Source organism: Sus scrofa, chromosome 8 (genome assembly GCF_054392235.1).
Source record: "Sus scrofa isolate SSC_HxYL_T2T_F1_AM1 chromosome 8, Sscrofa_HxYL_maternal_Yorkshire_Landrace_v2.0, whole genome shotgun sequence".
NCBI classification, from domain to species: Eukaryota; Metazoa; Chordata; class Mammalia; order Artiodactyla; family Suidae; genus Sus; species Sus scrofa.
In genome coordinates, this window is record NC_139390.1 from 71,684,126 (window position 1) to 71,702,278 (window position 18,153).

The 18,153-nt window shown below is 35.4% G+C and overlaps 1 protein-coding gene across 4 annotated transcripts in view; it reads right to left on the reverse strand.

Annotated features, from left to right (window-relative positions):
* The window catches only part of UBA6 (ubiquitin like modifier activating enzyme 6), an 88,182-nt gene that overhangs the window by 16,438 nt on the left and 53,591 nt on the right, over window positions 1-18,153 (reverse strand). For 3 of the 4 annotated variants that reach the window (XR_014812616.1, XM_003129053.7, XM_084972402.1), the window contains 9 exons: window positions 14,620-14,697; window positions 12,634-12,815; window positions 11,273-11,378; window positions 9,511-9,600; window positions 9,324-9,404; window positions 8,432-8,560; window positions 1,846-1,897; window positions 1,696-1,759; window positions 158-227 (listed from right to left, as the gene is read on the reverse strand). Coding sequence is in view for 2 of the 4 variants with exons in the window: in XM_003129053.7 (XP_003129101.5) it covers window positions 158-227; window positions 1,696-1,759; window positions 1,846-1,897; window positions 8,432-8,560; window positions 9,324-9,404; window positions 9,511-9,600; window positions 11,273-11,378; window positions 12,634-12,815; window positions 14,620-14,697 (852 nt within the window). In the remaining 2 variants the exon portion in view is untranslated. Of the gene's footprint in view, window positions 1-157; window positions 443-1,354; window positions 1,760-1,845; window positions 1,898-8,431; window positions 8,561-9,323; window positions 9,405-9,510; window positions 9,601-11,272; window positions 11,379-12,633; window positions 12,816-14,619; window positions 14,698-18,153 lie in introns of those variants that run through there. The other variant, XR_014812617.1, reaches the window with a different exon arrangement.

The window sequence follows — 18,153 nt, forward strand, 5'->3', positions numbered from 1 at the left end:
TAGCTTTTGCTGTAATAGAATGAGCAACACTACAACAAAATGAAGAGTTTCTATCAAAGAATGATTCTTTGATAACATAAAACACATACTGATGACACAATTAGGCTATTAATTCTAACCTTTTCTATCACCTGTTAGGGCTTAAAGAATATCTTACCTCTTCTGTATATGGAATGCAATAGACTGTAGCATATAATTTTGCAGCATTCAGAAGGAAACTCAAGTGCCTTTTGAAATTAAAAAGTAAAGTGTGAATGTACAGTTTTAAAGATGTTTAATTCACCAGAAACTATAACCTTTAAAATATTAAAAAGAAGTAACCACAGAATTTTTGTTATGGGTTATTTTTTTTAAAAGTTAGGCAATTTTTTTTAAAAGTTAGCCTGTCATGGCTCAATGGTAATGAACTCAACTAGTATCCATGAGAATGCTGGCTTGATCCCTGGCCTCGCTCAATGTGTTAAAGACCCAGCATTGCTTTGAGCTATGGTGTTAAGTCGCAGACAAGGCTTGGATCTGGTGTTGGGTGTAGGCTGGCAGCTATAGCTCTGATTCAATTTCTAGCCTGGGAACATTCATATGCCACATGTGTACCCTAAAAAGACAAAAACAAACAAAAAGTGTCATGCAACAAAATTTTGGTCTACACCAAGGCACTGCAGAAGTTAGAAAACATCAGATATTTATCCTCATCAGAGAGGGATCAAGACTACCTGGGGAGAAGAGTGGCCAGAAATAGAAAAATTCAAGTAGTGAAAGGAAATTCATTTTATTTCATAAGGAAATATCACACATTTGGTTTTAAAGAATATATAGCAAGCTTCAACTAAGCAAATGAGTTTGTTTGAGAACAAACAATGTAAGTTGTTTAGGAGAAGCAGAAAGGATAAGGTGACTAGAAGAAGCACCAGATTAAAGAATTAAGCACAGAGTTACTTGCGGAAAGGAAGGTAAACAAGCTAAGTATTTAATTAAAATATATACATATGTGTATGAAATGTATATCTAATACAGATAAGATATACAGCTATATACTCAGCGATCAACTCCTCTGAAAATTAATCTGAGATTACTTAGGGAGTTAGTCACAATCATCTTTTCCTACGTAACCAAGTTTCTTACATACTGACTTCAATAAATAGGAAAACATTAGGTTTTTTTGGTTGTCTTTTTGTCTTTTAGGGCCGAATCAGTGGCATATGGAGGTTCCAAGGCTACAGGTTCAATTGGAGCTGTAGCCACTGGACTACGCCAGATCCACAGTAACGCGGGATCTGAGCCACGTCTGTGACCTACACCACAGCTCATGGCAACGCCAGATCCTTAACCCACTGAGCGAGGCCAGGGATCAAACCCAAGTCCTCAGGGATGCTAGTCAGGTTCGATGGGAACTCCAGAAAACATTTGTTTTCATTTTACTTTTTCATGAATAAAATCAAGAGAGATAACACTTTGGTTTCACTTTAGAAAAGATAAAGAAAATGAGGTTATTTACCATGTAAATAAAGATTCCTGAGTGTAGGAAGAAGCATTGTGGCTGGCTTTGTTGCCCAAACTGCTATCCTAAGTCTCAGATTAACAGGGATGCCATAATTTAACATTAAAGAGCCTGAGATGTTCACCTTGCAATGTAAACCTATACAGTTAAGAACTTTACAATGAAGGATGTGAACAAAATTGGGTATATATACTTACAAAGGTTCATTTAGATCAAATTTTAATGGAGAGGGGGGCCTCTTTGGTGACTGCCAAAACAAACCTAACAAAAGATACCAATATATTTTCAATGTCAGCGGCCAGTAATAAATTGCATAAATGTTCTTCTCGACACATTATTATACTTACTGCCATCTTTTAATCGTGTGTCCAGAGGGAAACAGTGAAGAAGCTGAAGAGCCTAAAGAAAAAATTGATTAAAAAATAAAATCACAACTGAAGAAAAAAAAAAAATCAACATACATAAAAACATACACAGTGAAGTCTTCCAGTCACCCTTGTACTCCCATCTGTCCATTCACCTATCACTGCCCCCTGCCCCCATTTGGAATAACCTCTATTGTAATTTTGTTTTACCAATACTTGCAGTTTTTTTTGAACCTACAGCAAACATGAATACAATTATTTTATCCTTTTTAACACAAACAGTGGCATATTTTACGTATCATTCTGCTCCTTTCAAAGGGCTAATCCTTAAAACAAAAATAAAACTAGTAAAAATATTTTTTATTTTAAAATGATATGATGTTTAAGATTCGCTTCAAAACCATCTAGGAGATAGGATTGGGATTAAAATGGCAGAAGAGAAGGACTGGAGCTCAACTTCTCTCCTAAAAACAACAAAATTCACAACTAAAGGCTGAGCAATCTTCACCCAAATGGACCGAAACTTTAAAAAAGATATTCTACTCCAGAAGAAAAAGAGGAGGCCACATCAAGAGGTAGGAGGGGCGATTTCATGATATAAACCACCTCATACCACCCAGGTGGGAAGCCCCACAGACTGGAAACTAAGTGGTTCACAGAGACTCACCTATGGGAGTGAGAGTTCTGAGCCCCACATCAAGCTCTCATGTGTGGGGATCTGGCACTGGGAGAAAGAGTCCCTAAAGCATCTGGCATTGAAGGCCAGGGGGGCTTGTGTGCAGGAGCTCCATGGGACTAGGGGAAATGGAGACCCCATTCTTAAAAGGTGCACACAGATTTTCACATGCACCGGGTCTCAGGGCAGAGCAAGGTCTCCACAGGAATCTAGGTCAAACCTGACTGCAGTTCTTGGAGGACATCCTGGGAAAACAGGGGTGAATGTGGCTTGTTGTGAGGGAAGGACATTGAAGGCAAAGCTCTCGGGAATATTCAGCAGCATGCCTTTCTCTGGAGGTGTCCATTTTGGGAAAATCTGGCCCCACTAGCCAGTCAGCTCTGAGAAGCCCCAGGGCAAACAATAATCCAGGTGGGATCACAGCCCCACCCCTCAGTAAATAGGCTGCCTAAAGACCCCTCAGGCACACAGCTGCCTCTAATCTAATCCAGAGACAAAGCCCCACCCACCAGAGGGATAGGAATCACCTCCACCTACCAGTGGGCAGGCATCAGCCCCTCCCATCAGGAAGCCTACAGCAAGCCCCCCATACCAACTTCAACCACAAGGGGGGCAGACACCGGAAGGAAGAGAGGCTACAACTCTATTAGCTATAAAAAGGTCACCACGCCAAACACATACAAAAAATGAAAAGACAGAGAACTATAACTCAGATGAGGGAGAAAGGAAAAACCCCAGAAAATCAGCTAAGCAATGAGGAGAGTCTCAGCCTCCAGGAAAAAGACTTTAGACTGTTGATGCTGAAGATGATGCAAGACATTGGAAATAAACTGGAGGCAAAGATGGAAAACTTATAGGAAACACTGAGCAAAGAGATGCAAGATATAAAACATAAACAAGAAGAGATGCAAAATATAATAAGTGAAATAAAAAATTCACTAGAAACAGCCAACAGCAGAATACAGGAGGCAGAAGAACGAATAAGCGAGGTGGAGGACAGATTAGTAGAAATTACGGATGCAGAACAGAAAGGAGAAAAAAGATGAGGAGAGTCTCAGAGAAATATGGGACAACGTTAAATGAATCAATATCTGTATTATAGGGGTGCCAAAAGGAGAAGAGAGAGAGAAGGAGACAGAAAAAATATTCCAAGAGATAATAGCCGAAAACTTCCCTAACATGGGAAAGGAACCACTCACTCAAATCCAGGAAGCACAATGAGTATCATATAAAATAAACCTAAGGAACCACTCACTCAAATCCAGGAAGCACAATGAGTACCATATAAAATAAACCTAAGGAGGAATACCCCAAGACACATATGAATCAAACTGACCGAAATTAAAGACAAAGAGAAAATATTGAAAGCAGCTAGGGAAAAGAAACAACATACAAGGGAAGCCCAATAAGGTTATCGGCAGATTTTTCAGCAGAAACTCTGTAGGCCAGAAGGAAATGGCATGATATACTTCATGTGATGAAAGGAAAAAAACTCCAACCAAGATTACTTTACCCAGCAAGGCTCCCATTCAGATTTGAGGGAGAAAGCAAAAGCTTCACAGATAAGCAAATGCTGAGAGAATTCAGCAACACTAAACCAGCTTTACAACAAATACTAACGGAACTTCTCTAGGCGGAAAGAAAAGGCCACAACAGGAAACAAAAATACCACAAATGGCAAAAAGACAAAACAAACAAACAAACAAACAAAAACTACAGGCCAATTTCACTGATGAACATCAATGTGAAAATCCTCAACAAAATACTAGCAAACTGCATCCAACAATACATTAAAAGGATTGTACATCATGATCAAGTGGGATTTATCCCAGGGATGCAAGGGTTCTTCAATATTCACAAATCCATCAGTGTGATACACCACATTAACAAACTGAAGAATAAAAACCACATGATCCTCTCAATAGACATGGAAAAAGCCTCTGACAAAATCCAACACCCATTTCTGATAAAAACCCTTCAGAAAGTGGGCACAGCAGGAATCTACCTCACCATAATAAAGGCCATATATGACAAACCCACAGCAAACATCATTCTCAATGGGGAAAAGCTGAAAGAATTCCCACTGAGATGAGGAACAAGGAAGGCAAGGATGTCTGCTCTCGCCAGTACTACTCAACATAGTTTTGGAAATCCTAGCCATAGCAATCAGAGAAGTAAAAGAAATACAAGGAATCTAAATTGGAAAGGAAGAAGTAAAACTATCACTATTTGTAGATGACATGATACCATACCTAGAGAATCCTCAAGACTCTACCAGAAAACTGCTAGAGCTCATCCACAAATTTGGCAAAGTCACAGGATACAAAATTAATACACAGAAATCAATGGCATTTCTATACACTAACAATGAAAGATCAGAAAGAGAAATTAGGGAAGCAATCCCGTTTACTATCACATCCAAAAGAATAAAATACCTAGGAGTAAACCTACCTAAAGAGACAAAAGACCTGTACTCTGAAAACTATAAGACACTGATGAAAGAAATCAAAGATGACACAAATAGATGGAAAGATATACCATGCTTGTGGATTGGAAGAGTTATTAATATTATCAAAATGACTATACTACCTAAGGCAGTCTACAGATTCAATGCAATCCCCATCAGTTTACCAAGGACATTTTTCACAGAACTCGAACAAAATATTTTAAAGTTTGTTTGGATGCACAAAAGACCCAGGACAGCCAAAGACATCCTGAAAAGGAAAAATGGAGCTGGAGGAATCAGGCTCCTGAATTCAGACTCTACTACAAAGCAGCAATCATCAAAACCGTATGGTACTGGCACAGGGACAGAAATACAGATCAGTGGAACAGGATAGAAAGCCCAGAATTCAACCTACGCACCTATAGTCAACTAATCTATGACAAAGGAGGCAAGAATATACAATGGAGAAAGGACAGCTTGTTCAATAAGTGGTGCTGGGAAAACTGGACAGCCACACGGAAAAGAATGAAATTAGAACATTCCCTAACACCATACACAAAAATAAACTCAAAATGGATTAAAGACCTAGATAGAAGACCAGACACTATCAAACTCCTAGAGGAAAACATAGGCCAACACTCTCTGACAAAAACAACAGCAACATCTTCTCAGATCTACCTCTTAGAGTTTTGACATTAAAACAAAAATAAACAAATGGGACCTAATCAAACTTAAAAGTTTCTGCACAGCAAAGGAAACCCTAAACAAAACGAAAAGACAACCCACAGAATGGGAAAAAATCTTTGCAAGTGAATCAACTAAAAAGGGATTAATCTCCAAGATTTATAAACACTTCCTACCACTCCATACCAGAAAAACAAACAATTCCATCAAAAAATGGGCAGAAGATCTAAACAGACAGTTCTCCAAAGAAGACATACAGATGGCCAAAAAACACATGAAAAGATGTTCAACATCATTCATAATTAGAGAAATGCAAATCAAAACCACTATGAGATACCACCTTACACCAGCCAGAATGGCCATCATCCAAAAGTCTACAAACAATAAGTGCTGGAGAGGGTGTGGAGACTCTGTTGGTGGGATTGTAAATTGGTGCACCCACTGTGGAAAACAGTATGGAGAAAACTAGAAATAGAAAACTAAAAATAGAACTACCATTTGATCCAGCAATCTCACTCCTGGGCATCTATCCAGAGAAAACCATGACTTGCAAAGACACATGTACTCCAATGTTCACTGCAGCACTATTTGCAATAGCCAAGACGTGGAAACAACCTAAATGTCCATCAACAGAGGAGTGGATCAAGAAGATGTACATATACACAATGGAATATTACTCAGCCATTAAAATGAACAAAATACCAGAATTTTTAGCAACATGGATGGACCTAGAAATTATCATGCTAAGTGAAGTCAGCCATACAATGAGACACCAACATCGAATGCTTTCACTGACATGTGGAATGTGAAAAAAGGACAGACTGAACTTCTTTGCAGAACAGATGCTGACTTACAGACATTGAAAAACTATGGTCTCCAGAGGAGACAGTTTGGGGGGTGGGGGGATGTGCTTGGGTTATGGGTGGAAATCCTGTGAAACTAGATTGTTATGATCATTATACAACTACAGATGTGATAAATTCATTTGAGTAATAAAAAAATGAAAAGAAAATCTAAGGGGAGGGTATATTGGGTGGGACTATAGATGAAACAAGACTGTCTCTAAGGTGGTGATTGTTAAAACTGAGTTTAACAGGATTGCAAGAGATTCTTTACAGGCTATTTTCTGCAGCTGAATTTTTCCATAATAAAAAGAAGTTAGAGTTCCTGCTATGGCAGTGGGTTAAGAATCCGACTGCAACAGCTGGGGTTGCTACAGAGGCCTGGGTTTGATCCCCAGCCCAGTGAAGTGGGTTAATGGATTGGGCACTGCGGCAGCTGTGGCTCAGATTCAACCCCTGGCCCGCGAACTTCCACATGCCTTGGAAGAGGTCATTTAAAAAAAAAAAAAAAGAAAACCCCCACCAAAACCTATAGAAGATCAGGACCATTAAGAGTTATTTTATTTTATTTTATTTTGTCTTTTCTAGGGCCGCACCTGCGGCATATGGAAATTTCCAGGCTAGGGGTCGAATCAGAGCTATAGCCGCTGGCCTACACCACAGCCACAGAAACGTGGGATCTGAGCTGGGTCTTCGACTTACACCACAGCTCATGGCAACACCAGATCCTTAACCCACTGAGCGAGGCCAGGGATTGAACCTGCAACCTCATGGTTCCTAGTTGGATTGTTAACCACTGAGCCTTGATAGAAACTCCTTATTTTTATTTTATTTTACATTTTTGCTTTTTAGGGCCGTGCTTGCGGCACCTGGGGGTTCTTCCCAGGCTAGGGGTCCAAATGGAGCTGTAGCAGCTAGCCTACATCACAACCACAGCAACATGGGATCCAAGCTTCATCTGGGACCTACACCACAGCTCACAGCAATGTCAGATCCTTAACACACTGAGTGAGGTTAGGGATCGAACCTGCATCTTCGTGGATTCTAGTCCGATTCGTTTCCACTGTGCCACAATGGGAACTCCCAAGAGTTCTTTAGATTTTGAAACATGAGGTCATAGATAGTCAAGGTTAGGAGAATTTCAATGGGGAAAGAAGACATCTACGGGATGAAGACATGGCAACAGTGAGTATAGATCACTTTTCCAAGAAGCAAAGCAAAGAAGGAAGTGAAAAGCAGTGATAAGTATAATCAAAAGACTTTTTTAAAGAAGATGAATTTATTTTATATTCCAATAGGTAAGAGTCTAAAGAGAGGGAGAGACTAAATAGAGTGTAGGACACATTGGAACAACTGTAAATGACTGGAGTAAGAGCTAATATTTAGTGAGCATTTATATATATATTTATGGGCCAGATTCTATGCTAAATACTTTGCATGTAATAACTCATTTGATCCTTACTGCTACCCTATGAGTTAGGTACCAATTTATTACTCTCATTTTACAATGATGAAATAGAATGTAATTATTAGATATAAATTCGAAAAAATTTCTGATGGAATCTTTATTTTCTCTGTCTCTTGCTTTATGCTAAACAACAAACTTCTTTAGACCACTGATGAAATGCATTCCTTCTTCCCTGGAGGGAACCTCTATTTGATTAAACCCATTTTGTGCACAGAAAGACAAGGATTAGTTAAATGCATAACTGACATGCTAATGGGTCAAGTTTAAATAAATTCCTTAATCAGTAATAGTCAAAGAGAAATTAGTTATGTGCCCATCATTTGTTTTCAGTTAACTATTTCTGAAAATCTTCCCAAAAGAAGAGCAGATACTTGGGGGAATGAAATTAATTTTATAGTAACTGTATGAGCCAAGTTTAAACTTTTTCTTAATGTTTTATAATGTACATTTACCTTATGATTAAAATATTTTTCAAACTTTAATCTTGCTAATTCTACACACTGGGTCCAATTTCGAGGTCTTCTGCTAAGTAACTTAATAACTTGAAAACAGCCTTCTAAACTATGTCCAGTTTGTATTTTCTAGAATGAGAGAAAAAACAAAACAAAACAAATACATGTCCAGTTAATCACAACACACCTATATAGTCCCAGGAAACATAAACCAAAGTCTAAAGTGCAAGCTCATGTTTCTTAAGATTTTATAATTTTAACTTCAAGCTTCTTGTCCCTGTCTGTCTCCTTTCCTTCTTTCTTATCTCTTTTGGAGACGAATGGGAAAAGATAGCATGTGAAATTTTAACTCTAAAGTTTCTTATCTCATGTCTTGCTAGCTGTAAGTTACTAGTACCACATAAAGTACTAACATATAGTATATTCATATACACAAATACTTACTATAAGTGCTATAATAATATTTTATGCCGAAAAGTTGGCCTTTTTAGTGTAGGATTAAAGCTGTTTATTACTCTCACCTTGAAATTTTTTTGGTCTTTTCCTGAAATTTTCACTAGAACTTACCTTGGTTTTTTTTTCCAAAGAACTTAAAAATCTGTTTTATTATTTGTAGCTGCCTTATCATTATAATCACATCCTCATTAGGCTGAACCATATGAATTGCTGTTCTGTGACTCAAACATGGTCAAATATTGGCAATTCCAATTAACCAAGCTAAAAAAAGAAGGGTTATTTGCAACTTGCTAATTTCAAGATTATACTTACTATATATTCAATAATAATGTATTATATCTCTGTTTAAGGAGGTAAAATAAATTATGGGCAACTTGAAAATAGGATTATATTAACATAAAGTATTGAGCGTGTATGAAAAAGTACTGATTTTTACCTGTAAGACTTCTTCTGCAGATGAATAGGTTTGCCAAAATTTGTTAAACAACGAAGGCTTGTATGAAAAGGAACTTTCAAACTATAAGGGAAAAGAGGAAAAAAACGTTATAAATAGAAGTCTGTTGAAAAGTTGGAAATATCTTTTCTACTTCAAAGAAATATTTCTTTAAAAATATCTTTATTACCTTATCTCTTGCCCATTGTATGGTGTGTTCGATAGCAGCTGGAAAGGACTTTAAGGTACAAAATGGTATTTCCTCCTCTGGGGGATCTCGCTAATTTGTAAAATATGACAATAGTTAAAAGAAGCAATGACAATTTTTAATGGATTGAATTTACTCAAGTGTCTCGGGACAGTTAAAAAAATAAAATTCAAAATAAAACAAATTCAAGATTTTTAATCTTCTTTCTCCTAGGCATTAGGAGGAAAGGTTGATTCTTTTGACACTTAACACACTTGTTTACAGCAATGTAATAACAAATATGAATTGTATTATTACTTATTACCTATGCAGTACTTTGGTATCATGTAGTACTTTTATAACAGACTACTACATATGATTACTTTTTTCATCCAAGAATCAAGGTGACATTTAAAACTTCTCAGCATTCCCTACTTTGAAAAGTAATTTGAGAATTCCTAATATAGTGCTCAGCATATTATGAATTACCTTCTCTAAAAGGAATAAATATTTGTAAGCAAGAATCATAGGTTCTTGATATGCAATATGGTCTCTTGCAGAAAGTGTGTATCAAACAAATGGCAAATGTCTGCATTCTGTCACGTGAATAAGTACCACTGAAGAACTCCATGTTCTATTAAAGGGTACATTTGGTACATTTAGTCTTATTGGTGTACCCAATCTAAAACAACTTTGTCTCTTTTCATCTAGAGATTTGTGTTTTAGTTTGTTGATCTATAAAGTACCACAGGATACCAAAGAAGAAAGCCAGAAGAGTATTCAATTCAGTTTTTATGAGTGTGATGTCAGAGAATATAGGAGGTCTGGGAAAGATGTGGTAGAATGAGAGAAGAAAAGGAACTTTTATAATTTTATAACATCCTCTACTTTGAAATTTTTCCAGTATGACCCCAGCATATCATGATTTTCTGCATCTGATTAATTTCCTTCAAATTAAACATCAATATTGTCTACTATGATGTTTTAACTACAAACTTTTGAATTTATGAAGCAAAAACAAATTTCACAAAAATTTAAAAATTCTACGGAACAAAACATATTCTTTAAATAAAGGGATATTTATGCTTCTAAAATAATGTCCTTTTTTCAATTTTACAACTTGAGTTGAACTTTTTTTAAATTCTAAAATTTTACTACAATTACTTCCTAGGTTTTCAACTTTGGCATTATCTCAAAATCATTCGTGGAGGTTACAAAAAAGGTTACATCTATATAATTTATATAAAATATATATACAAATACACATGTAAAATATAATACATCCAAATGAGACAGGTTGGGGGTGGGGGATGCATTGAGGGTTTGGGATGGAAATGCTATAAAATTTGGTTGGGATGATTGTTGTACAACTACAAAGGTAATAAAATTCATTGAGTAATTTAAAAAAATACATAAATAACTTGGTGCCTATTATGGAGAAAATAAGTCTTCAGTAAGATTTTGGGTGCGTCACCTGTTCAAAGGCTGTTAGAAAACTAATTAAGCAGCTCTGAGAAATAACAGTAAACACAAGAATAAGATTCCAGAAAAAGCAGAAACAAAATTTTGAGCAATGTAAAAAATAAGTTCAGCCATATTTTTAAAAATGTCCATGCACATATCCATAGACATCATTGGCAGACAAAAACAGAAGGGATTGGGGATGCTAAATCAAATTCGCTGACTGATGAAGAGATAAATCATGATATGAAATTCTTGAGATATAAAGAAGAAACATTTACTTTATAAAAACTGGTTCACTTACATGACTATTATAGGATTCAGTTAAATGAGGTACAATAACTTCAGTGTGTCCCTTAGTGCCCATTGTTCCAGAATCTAAGAGAGGCCGCAGATTTGCTAAGCAACGGCTATTTGAAAAGAAAATAGGTAACAAACATAAAAGGGAGGAATAACAATGTAAGCAAAGGACATCTTATCACTTTCTACTATTTCGCATGTTGATTACTTCTTAAATATATTTTTTTAGGAAACAGATACATCACCATCAAACAACCCATTTATTATCTCCCCCTCCTCCCACAAATTTTGTTGCTCAACCAAGCAACACTGTCTCTACTGTCTATTAACTACTCCTACCAAATTATGGCTCCAACATTTTTTTCCTCTGGGTTAACTCTTAAATGTTACCCTTTCTTCTCTTGCTTTCTATTTCTTCCTTGGTTATTTTCTATGAATTCTATCCCCTATATCTTTTTCACTTTTTTTATTTCAGGCCTTCTCTCCCAATACTTACAACATCTATATTCTACACATTTTAATTTCTTAAAGTTTTTTTTTTTGCCTTCCTCTGCCCAAGATTACAAACTTTCCACTACAAACTCAACTGATAAATTTTCCTATTAATAAATCTGCTCTAGCACTCTAACATTAGAGAGTCATATAAAGATATTAGAAAGATTATTTAAGGTGTATCCATCATAGTCATTTTATTCATTTACTAATTTAACAAATATTTACTGAATGACATCATATGTTGGCACTGAGGATACAGTGATGGGAAAATAAATAATTCTTGAATAAATAATGTAGTGAGGAAACAAACATTAAATATCAATGTGAAAAACAAGTGCTGTGAAAAACTATCACACAAGGATCTAATTTCAGGGATTAAAGAAGGTCTGTTTGAGTAAAGAAATTCAGGCTGAAACTGAAAGGATGAGGGGGAAAAAACAGAGGAAGTGAGGAGTAAGTAGGTAGATGTGAGGTCAAGAGTTTTCGAAAAAGATAAACACAACTTCCTGAGGCTAAAGGAGAGTATGTGCAAGTCCCTGAAGTGAAAAAATGTGGGATGCTCTCCTGGAAGAACCCAAAGAAGGAATGTATAGTTAGAATAAAAGCCAGGGAGAACCAGTAAATTTTAAGCTGGAGTGGTGGACAGGTAGCAGATACTCTATGAAAAATATTTTGAGGCCCTTGTTAAAGATTTTTAATTTTATCCTAGGTATAATGGGAAATCATCAAAGGGTTTGGGCTCGAGGAGAACTATAATAGGAACATAAAGGATAATTAGAAAATTCAGTAACTTTTCAATAAACAGGTATGGGAAATGAAGTGAAAACCAACGAAAGACAATTTAAATGAACCTGAATTTCAAGAACATACCTGTCTACATATCTCCTGGCTTCCACATTATCTAACGCTGTAATAATTATATCCTGCTTAGTATAGAACTCATCATTGTAAATTGCCTCAGTGGCTGAACATACTTTGTTCAAGTGTGCATCTATCTTTAATTGAGGATTTATTTTCAGGGTTGCATCAGCTGCAGTATAGCTTTTAGGTTTCTAAAAAAATTTCATATAAAAACAGAAGAAATAAATGTTAAAAAGGAAAAATTGGCCATGATTGAACTTACACATTTTACATAGGAAGAAAATGTAGTGAGACCAGTTTTCATTTTTAGTTTGTGGAAATTACATTCATGGTGGTCATGCTACATTTAACAATGCACATCAGTCTAAATAATTCACATATTATTAATAAAACTCTAAAAACAACTTGTTTTACAGCTAAGTACTTTGGAATTCTTAAAATATTAGTTAAAAGTCCAATTAAAAGTACATTTTCTCCTAGTAATGAAGTTTGAATTAGATAAGTGCCTAGAAAAAAAATGAGAACACATTCAGTTAAATATTAGAAATTTCAGCTCTGCAGAAAATGAAATCTCATAAGTATGGTAATGTAGTACTTTGGTACTAAGACCTTCAAATGTTTTACCATTTCTGGATGGAAATATTTAAATAATTAGTATAAATGTTTCAGTTTAGAAAAAGATTTTCTTTTCTTAAAGATTCAGTGATCATTTTAAAATCATGGTGTCATTTCAAGTGTTATCAAAGAACATTTGGGAATACCGGCTCTGAAGCTAAATATCTATAGGTCATTCTGTTTGAATTTATTGCATCGAGTTTTAATGGAATCTTCTCATACTCTTTGGTGGACCTGTTTTTACTTCTGAGTACTATTAGCATACATACATACAAACTGTAAACTTTGTTAGAAGTTTAAAACAAAGTCTGTTTAAAGTTTAAAATTCAGTAAGTAAATGCACAAAGTTCGGTGAATGAATCTTATAAATTTTAGTTCAAGAGAGACCCTATTACTTAGTTCTTTATACTTGGGACAGGTGAGGCCATCAGTTTAATCATGTCACTATATAACTATATAAAAGTATGCTTTAGTTTCTGTTCATGAGATTTAGTTTACTAAGTTTCATTTACTAAGATTATAAATGAGCTGTAGAACAATAAAAGTGAAAAAACATTTTTAATTTAATTTTTTTTTTGCTTTTACTTTTTTTTAAAATTGATGATATCGTATTTCTGTCGCTAGCACTGCATAAGCAGAGTTTGGAGGTGTTTTTTTTCCTTTTAGGGCCACATTTGTGGCATATGGAAATTCCCAGGCTAGGGGTCAAATTGGAGCTGCAGCTGCCAGCCTGTGCCACAGCCATGCCAGATCCTTTAACCCACTGAGCAAGGCCAGGGATCAAACCTACATTTTTGTGGATACTAGCAAAGTTCTTAACCCACTGAGCCACAAAGAGAACTCCAAAAAAGATATTTAAAGTAAAAGCAAATTTGTTTGACTGACAAAACTTTTTCCTGACTTAAATATTTTGATGTCTATAAAAAAGAAAACTGAAAATTAGTATTACTTTATAATAAAAATGGATGCTGAATAGTCAAACAAGATCAAAAGAGCAAAAAACTTTACCTGCTAAACTTTACCTGTTTGGTAAAAAAGATTTTAAAAAGTGCCAAATTTGTCACCTATTAAAAACTTCAAATTAAAGAATCTGTTTCTATATCCTTAGATATTTCTACAATTAAATACATACACATCTTGATTATAAAATGAGAAAAATACTGCCCATGATTCACAACTCAGATTTAACATTCAAAATTAAAAAACTAATTTTTATATATATTTCCCTATTTTCACCCTCATTATTTGATAATTTGAGAGATTCTAATAAAATAAAAAAAACCACGTTTGTTAAAGCACCATTTTCTGTTTGTAAAAAGGAAACTCTCTCCTTTTTTTCTAACAACAGATGATTTAAATTTTAAGCAATATAAAATATACCTGTATGTGATGAGGACGAAAGAGGAACTGTCTATTCAAGTTAGATTTTTCTATCAAGTCAGGATCTGTTACTGTAACCTAGTATAAAGAAAAAAAAAAAAGGGTGACATTACATAAGAGATAAATTTAAATTTACTTTGCTTTTCTCTAAATGACTAAAACAGCTCCCACAAGCTACTCTAAATTATTTTGGCTGGTAAATTATAAGAATAAAATATTTCAAACCTGGTTACCAATTCTATTCTTCTTATATTTAATGATAATGTTCAGCATAGGTAAATGTCAAACAAAACAGTTGTAACCAAGTGCAATTCCTGCCCCCATTTTTTCCTAACTATTCATAACAAAGGGGCTAAATATCACTATTATATTTTAGGAACATCTTACTGATTAGCCATTAAGGAGTTAGCTCTTTCTCTATACATATTTATTCTCAATTTCAACTGATTTGGAAAGAGAGCTTGCAGTTTCAATTTGAAAGGAACTCTTGTTAAAGTAAAGGTCTACAAACTACAGTGCAGGCAGGCTGCCTGTTTCTGTAAATAAGTTTTACTGCAACACTGTCACGCCACTTGTTTAAGTATTATTTATGGCTGTTTTCATGCTACAGAGGCAGAGCTAAGTAACTGTGATCAACTTAAGGTCTACCAGCTAGAACAGTAGCGATTTGGTTAAGAAAAAGTTTTGCAGACTCCCATTCTAAAAGATGCAAGATGAAAGTAAACAGATTCAAGATAATCTAAAAAGTATTTATCAAGCAATTTGTCACCTAAGCTAGCATTTGTACAATATTTCACTAGGAGTATTTCTTAGCGTTCTAGCTGTTAATGTGTTGACTGGCATTACACATTCAATTTTTTTTTTAGGGCCAGTCCTTCTGCATATGGAAGTTCCCAGGTTAGGGGTCAAATTGGAGCTCTTACACCACAGCAACAGCAACAGCAACCCCAGATTTGAACCACATCTACAACCTACACCAGAGCTCATGGCAATGCCAAGATCCTTAACCACTGAGCCAGGGATTGAAACTGCATCCTCATAGATACTAGTCGGTTGTGTTTCCACTGATTCACAATGGGAACTCCAGTTGTGTTTCCACTGGTTCACAATGGGAACTCCGCATTCACCTTCTTTTAGCTAGTATTTCCCTGATATATTTTTTGTTTCCAACAGTTCTATGTGATTATGTATTAAAGAGTATCTCTTTTAAATAGGGGATAAAAAAGCACAGAAAATATCTTCTAACAAAAAGTTTAATCAATGTATAATTATTGTGATTACTGATAAAAGGCTTTTTTTTTTTCATTCTTTCACCTTTCCTCTTTCTCCCTTTTTTCCCCACTCCCTTTAGTTTTGTCTTCTACTGGACTGATCAAGTTTTCTTGATTCTGATACTCCTGCAACTTCCTGCCCACTACTCAATGAACTGGTTTGGAAGTAAAACCTCTTTTAAGTGGTTATACTCAAAATTTTAACATGTACATGTGACTTAAAATCTAACATTACAATCTCTATCTTCCTCCTGAACAATTTGAGGATATTTGAACTCTCCCTTCTGTTTTCCATGATATCAATGAACAACAATTTACTTTTTTAACCATCCTACTGCCAAACTGGTCGATATTAAATTAAAGGTTTTAAAAACCAAGGCTTATTTGAACAACAAAAAAACAAAGACCACAAACAATAAGGTTCTACTGTACAGCACAGGGAACTATATCCAGTCTCTTGGGATTGACCATGACAGAAGCTAATAGAAGAAAGGGAATGTATATATATGTATCTGGGTCATTTTCCTGTACAGCAGAAACTGGCATATTGTAAATTTATACTTTAATAAAATATTTTTAAAAATTTTTAAATGAAAAAAACCAATGCTTATTTAAATGTAAAAATGTTGAAAAAATGCCTCTATACACCTTTGCTTCACACACTGCACATATTAATCCACAGTTCTTTAAATGAGAATAAGTGGTAACTGTTCATCATTTTACTTGTCAGTTATCTTTATTTCTCTTGAAAATTCATTTAGAAGTGTACAGAAATCCAGGTTGATAACAATATTTCCTTGCACTGTGAAATATACCTTCTTTTTTTTAAGCCATGCCCATGAAACATCTAAGTTCCCAAGCCAAGGACCAAACATGCACCACAGTAGTAGCCCAAGCCACTGTAGTGACATTGCCAGATCCTCGACCTGCTATGCCACAAGAGAACTCCGCTCCCTTGCACTATAACTTCTCCATCTTCAGGTGTGCCTTTATTGCTAATGAGAAGTCTATTAAGTAATGTCTCTTTTAATTGTGGCTTTGATTTGTTTGAAATTAGTTTATCTTTTCAATCTGAACAGACTTATCTCTTCAACTCTGGAAACATTTGTCATTAGCCTTGGAATTTATTACTACTTCTCCATTATCTTTCCTCTCTCTGGAAATTCTACAACACTTATGTTGGACCATGCAAATGCATCCTTTCATTAAAAAAAAAAAAAAAGAAAAGAATCTTTCTACACTACATTCTGGGTATTTATATTTATCTTCTATTCATCAATTCTCATTTCAGCTGCAACTGAATATTAAGTTCACTAACTACACAAATTCTTCCTTGGCTTTTTTTATTTAAAAAAATTTTAAACTATTTTTATTTTTTCCATTATAGTTGGTTTACAGTGTTCTGTCAATTTTCTACTGTAAAGTGACCCAGTCACATATGTGTGTGTGTATATGTATGTGTATATATATACATTCTTTTTGTCACATTATCCTCCATCATGTTCCATTACAAGTGACTAGATATAGTTCCCTGTGCTATACACCAGGATCTCATTGCTTATCCACTCCAAATGCAACAGTCTATATCTATCAACCTCAGACTCCCAATCCATCCCACTCCCTCTTGGCAACCACAAGTCTGTTCTCCAAGTCCATAAGTTTCTTTTTTGTAGAAAGGTTCATCTGTGCAATATATTAGATTCTAGATATAAGTGATATCATATGGCATTTGTCTTTCTCTTTTTGACTTACTTCACTTAGTTTGAGAATCTCTAGTTCCATTTATGTTGCTGCAAATTCTTCCTTGGCTTTTTTTTTTTTTTTTTTTTTTTGTCTTTTTGTTGTTGTTGTTGTTGCTATTTCTTGGGCCGCTCCCGCGGCATATGGAGGTTCCCAGGCTAGGGGTCGAATTGGAGCTGTAGCCACCGGCCTACGCCAGAGCCACAGCAACTCGGGATCCGAGCCCCGTCTGCAACCTACACCACAGCTCATGGCAACGCCGAATCGTTAACCCACTGAGCAAGGGCAGGAACCGAACCCGCAAATTCATGGTTCCTAGTCGGATTCGTTAACCACTGCGTCATGACGGGAACTCCTTCCTTGGCTTTTTATAAAAATTTCAGGGCCTTGTGTTTCTTTCTATTCTTTTATGTCTTTGGTCATTTTTAACTTTTACGATTTGCTCTATTATCTGTAGCACTTGTATTATCTATAGTTCTTAGCTAATTCTTCTATTTTCATTGGCTGATTATTCCAGGTGGTT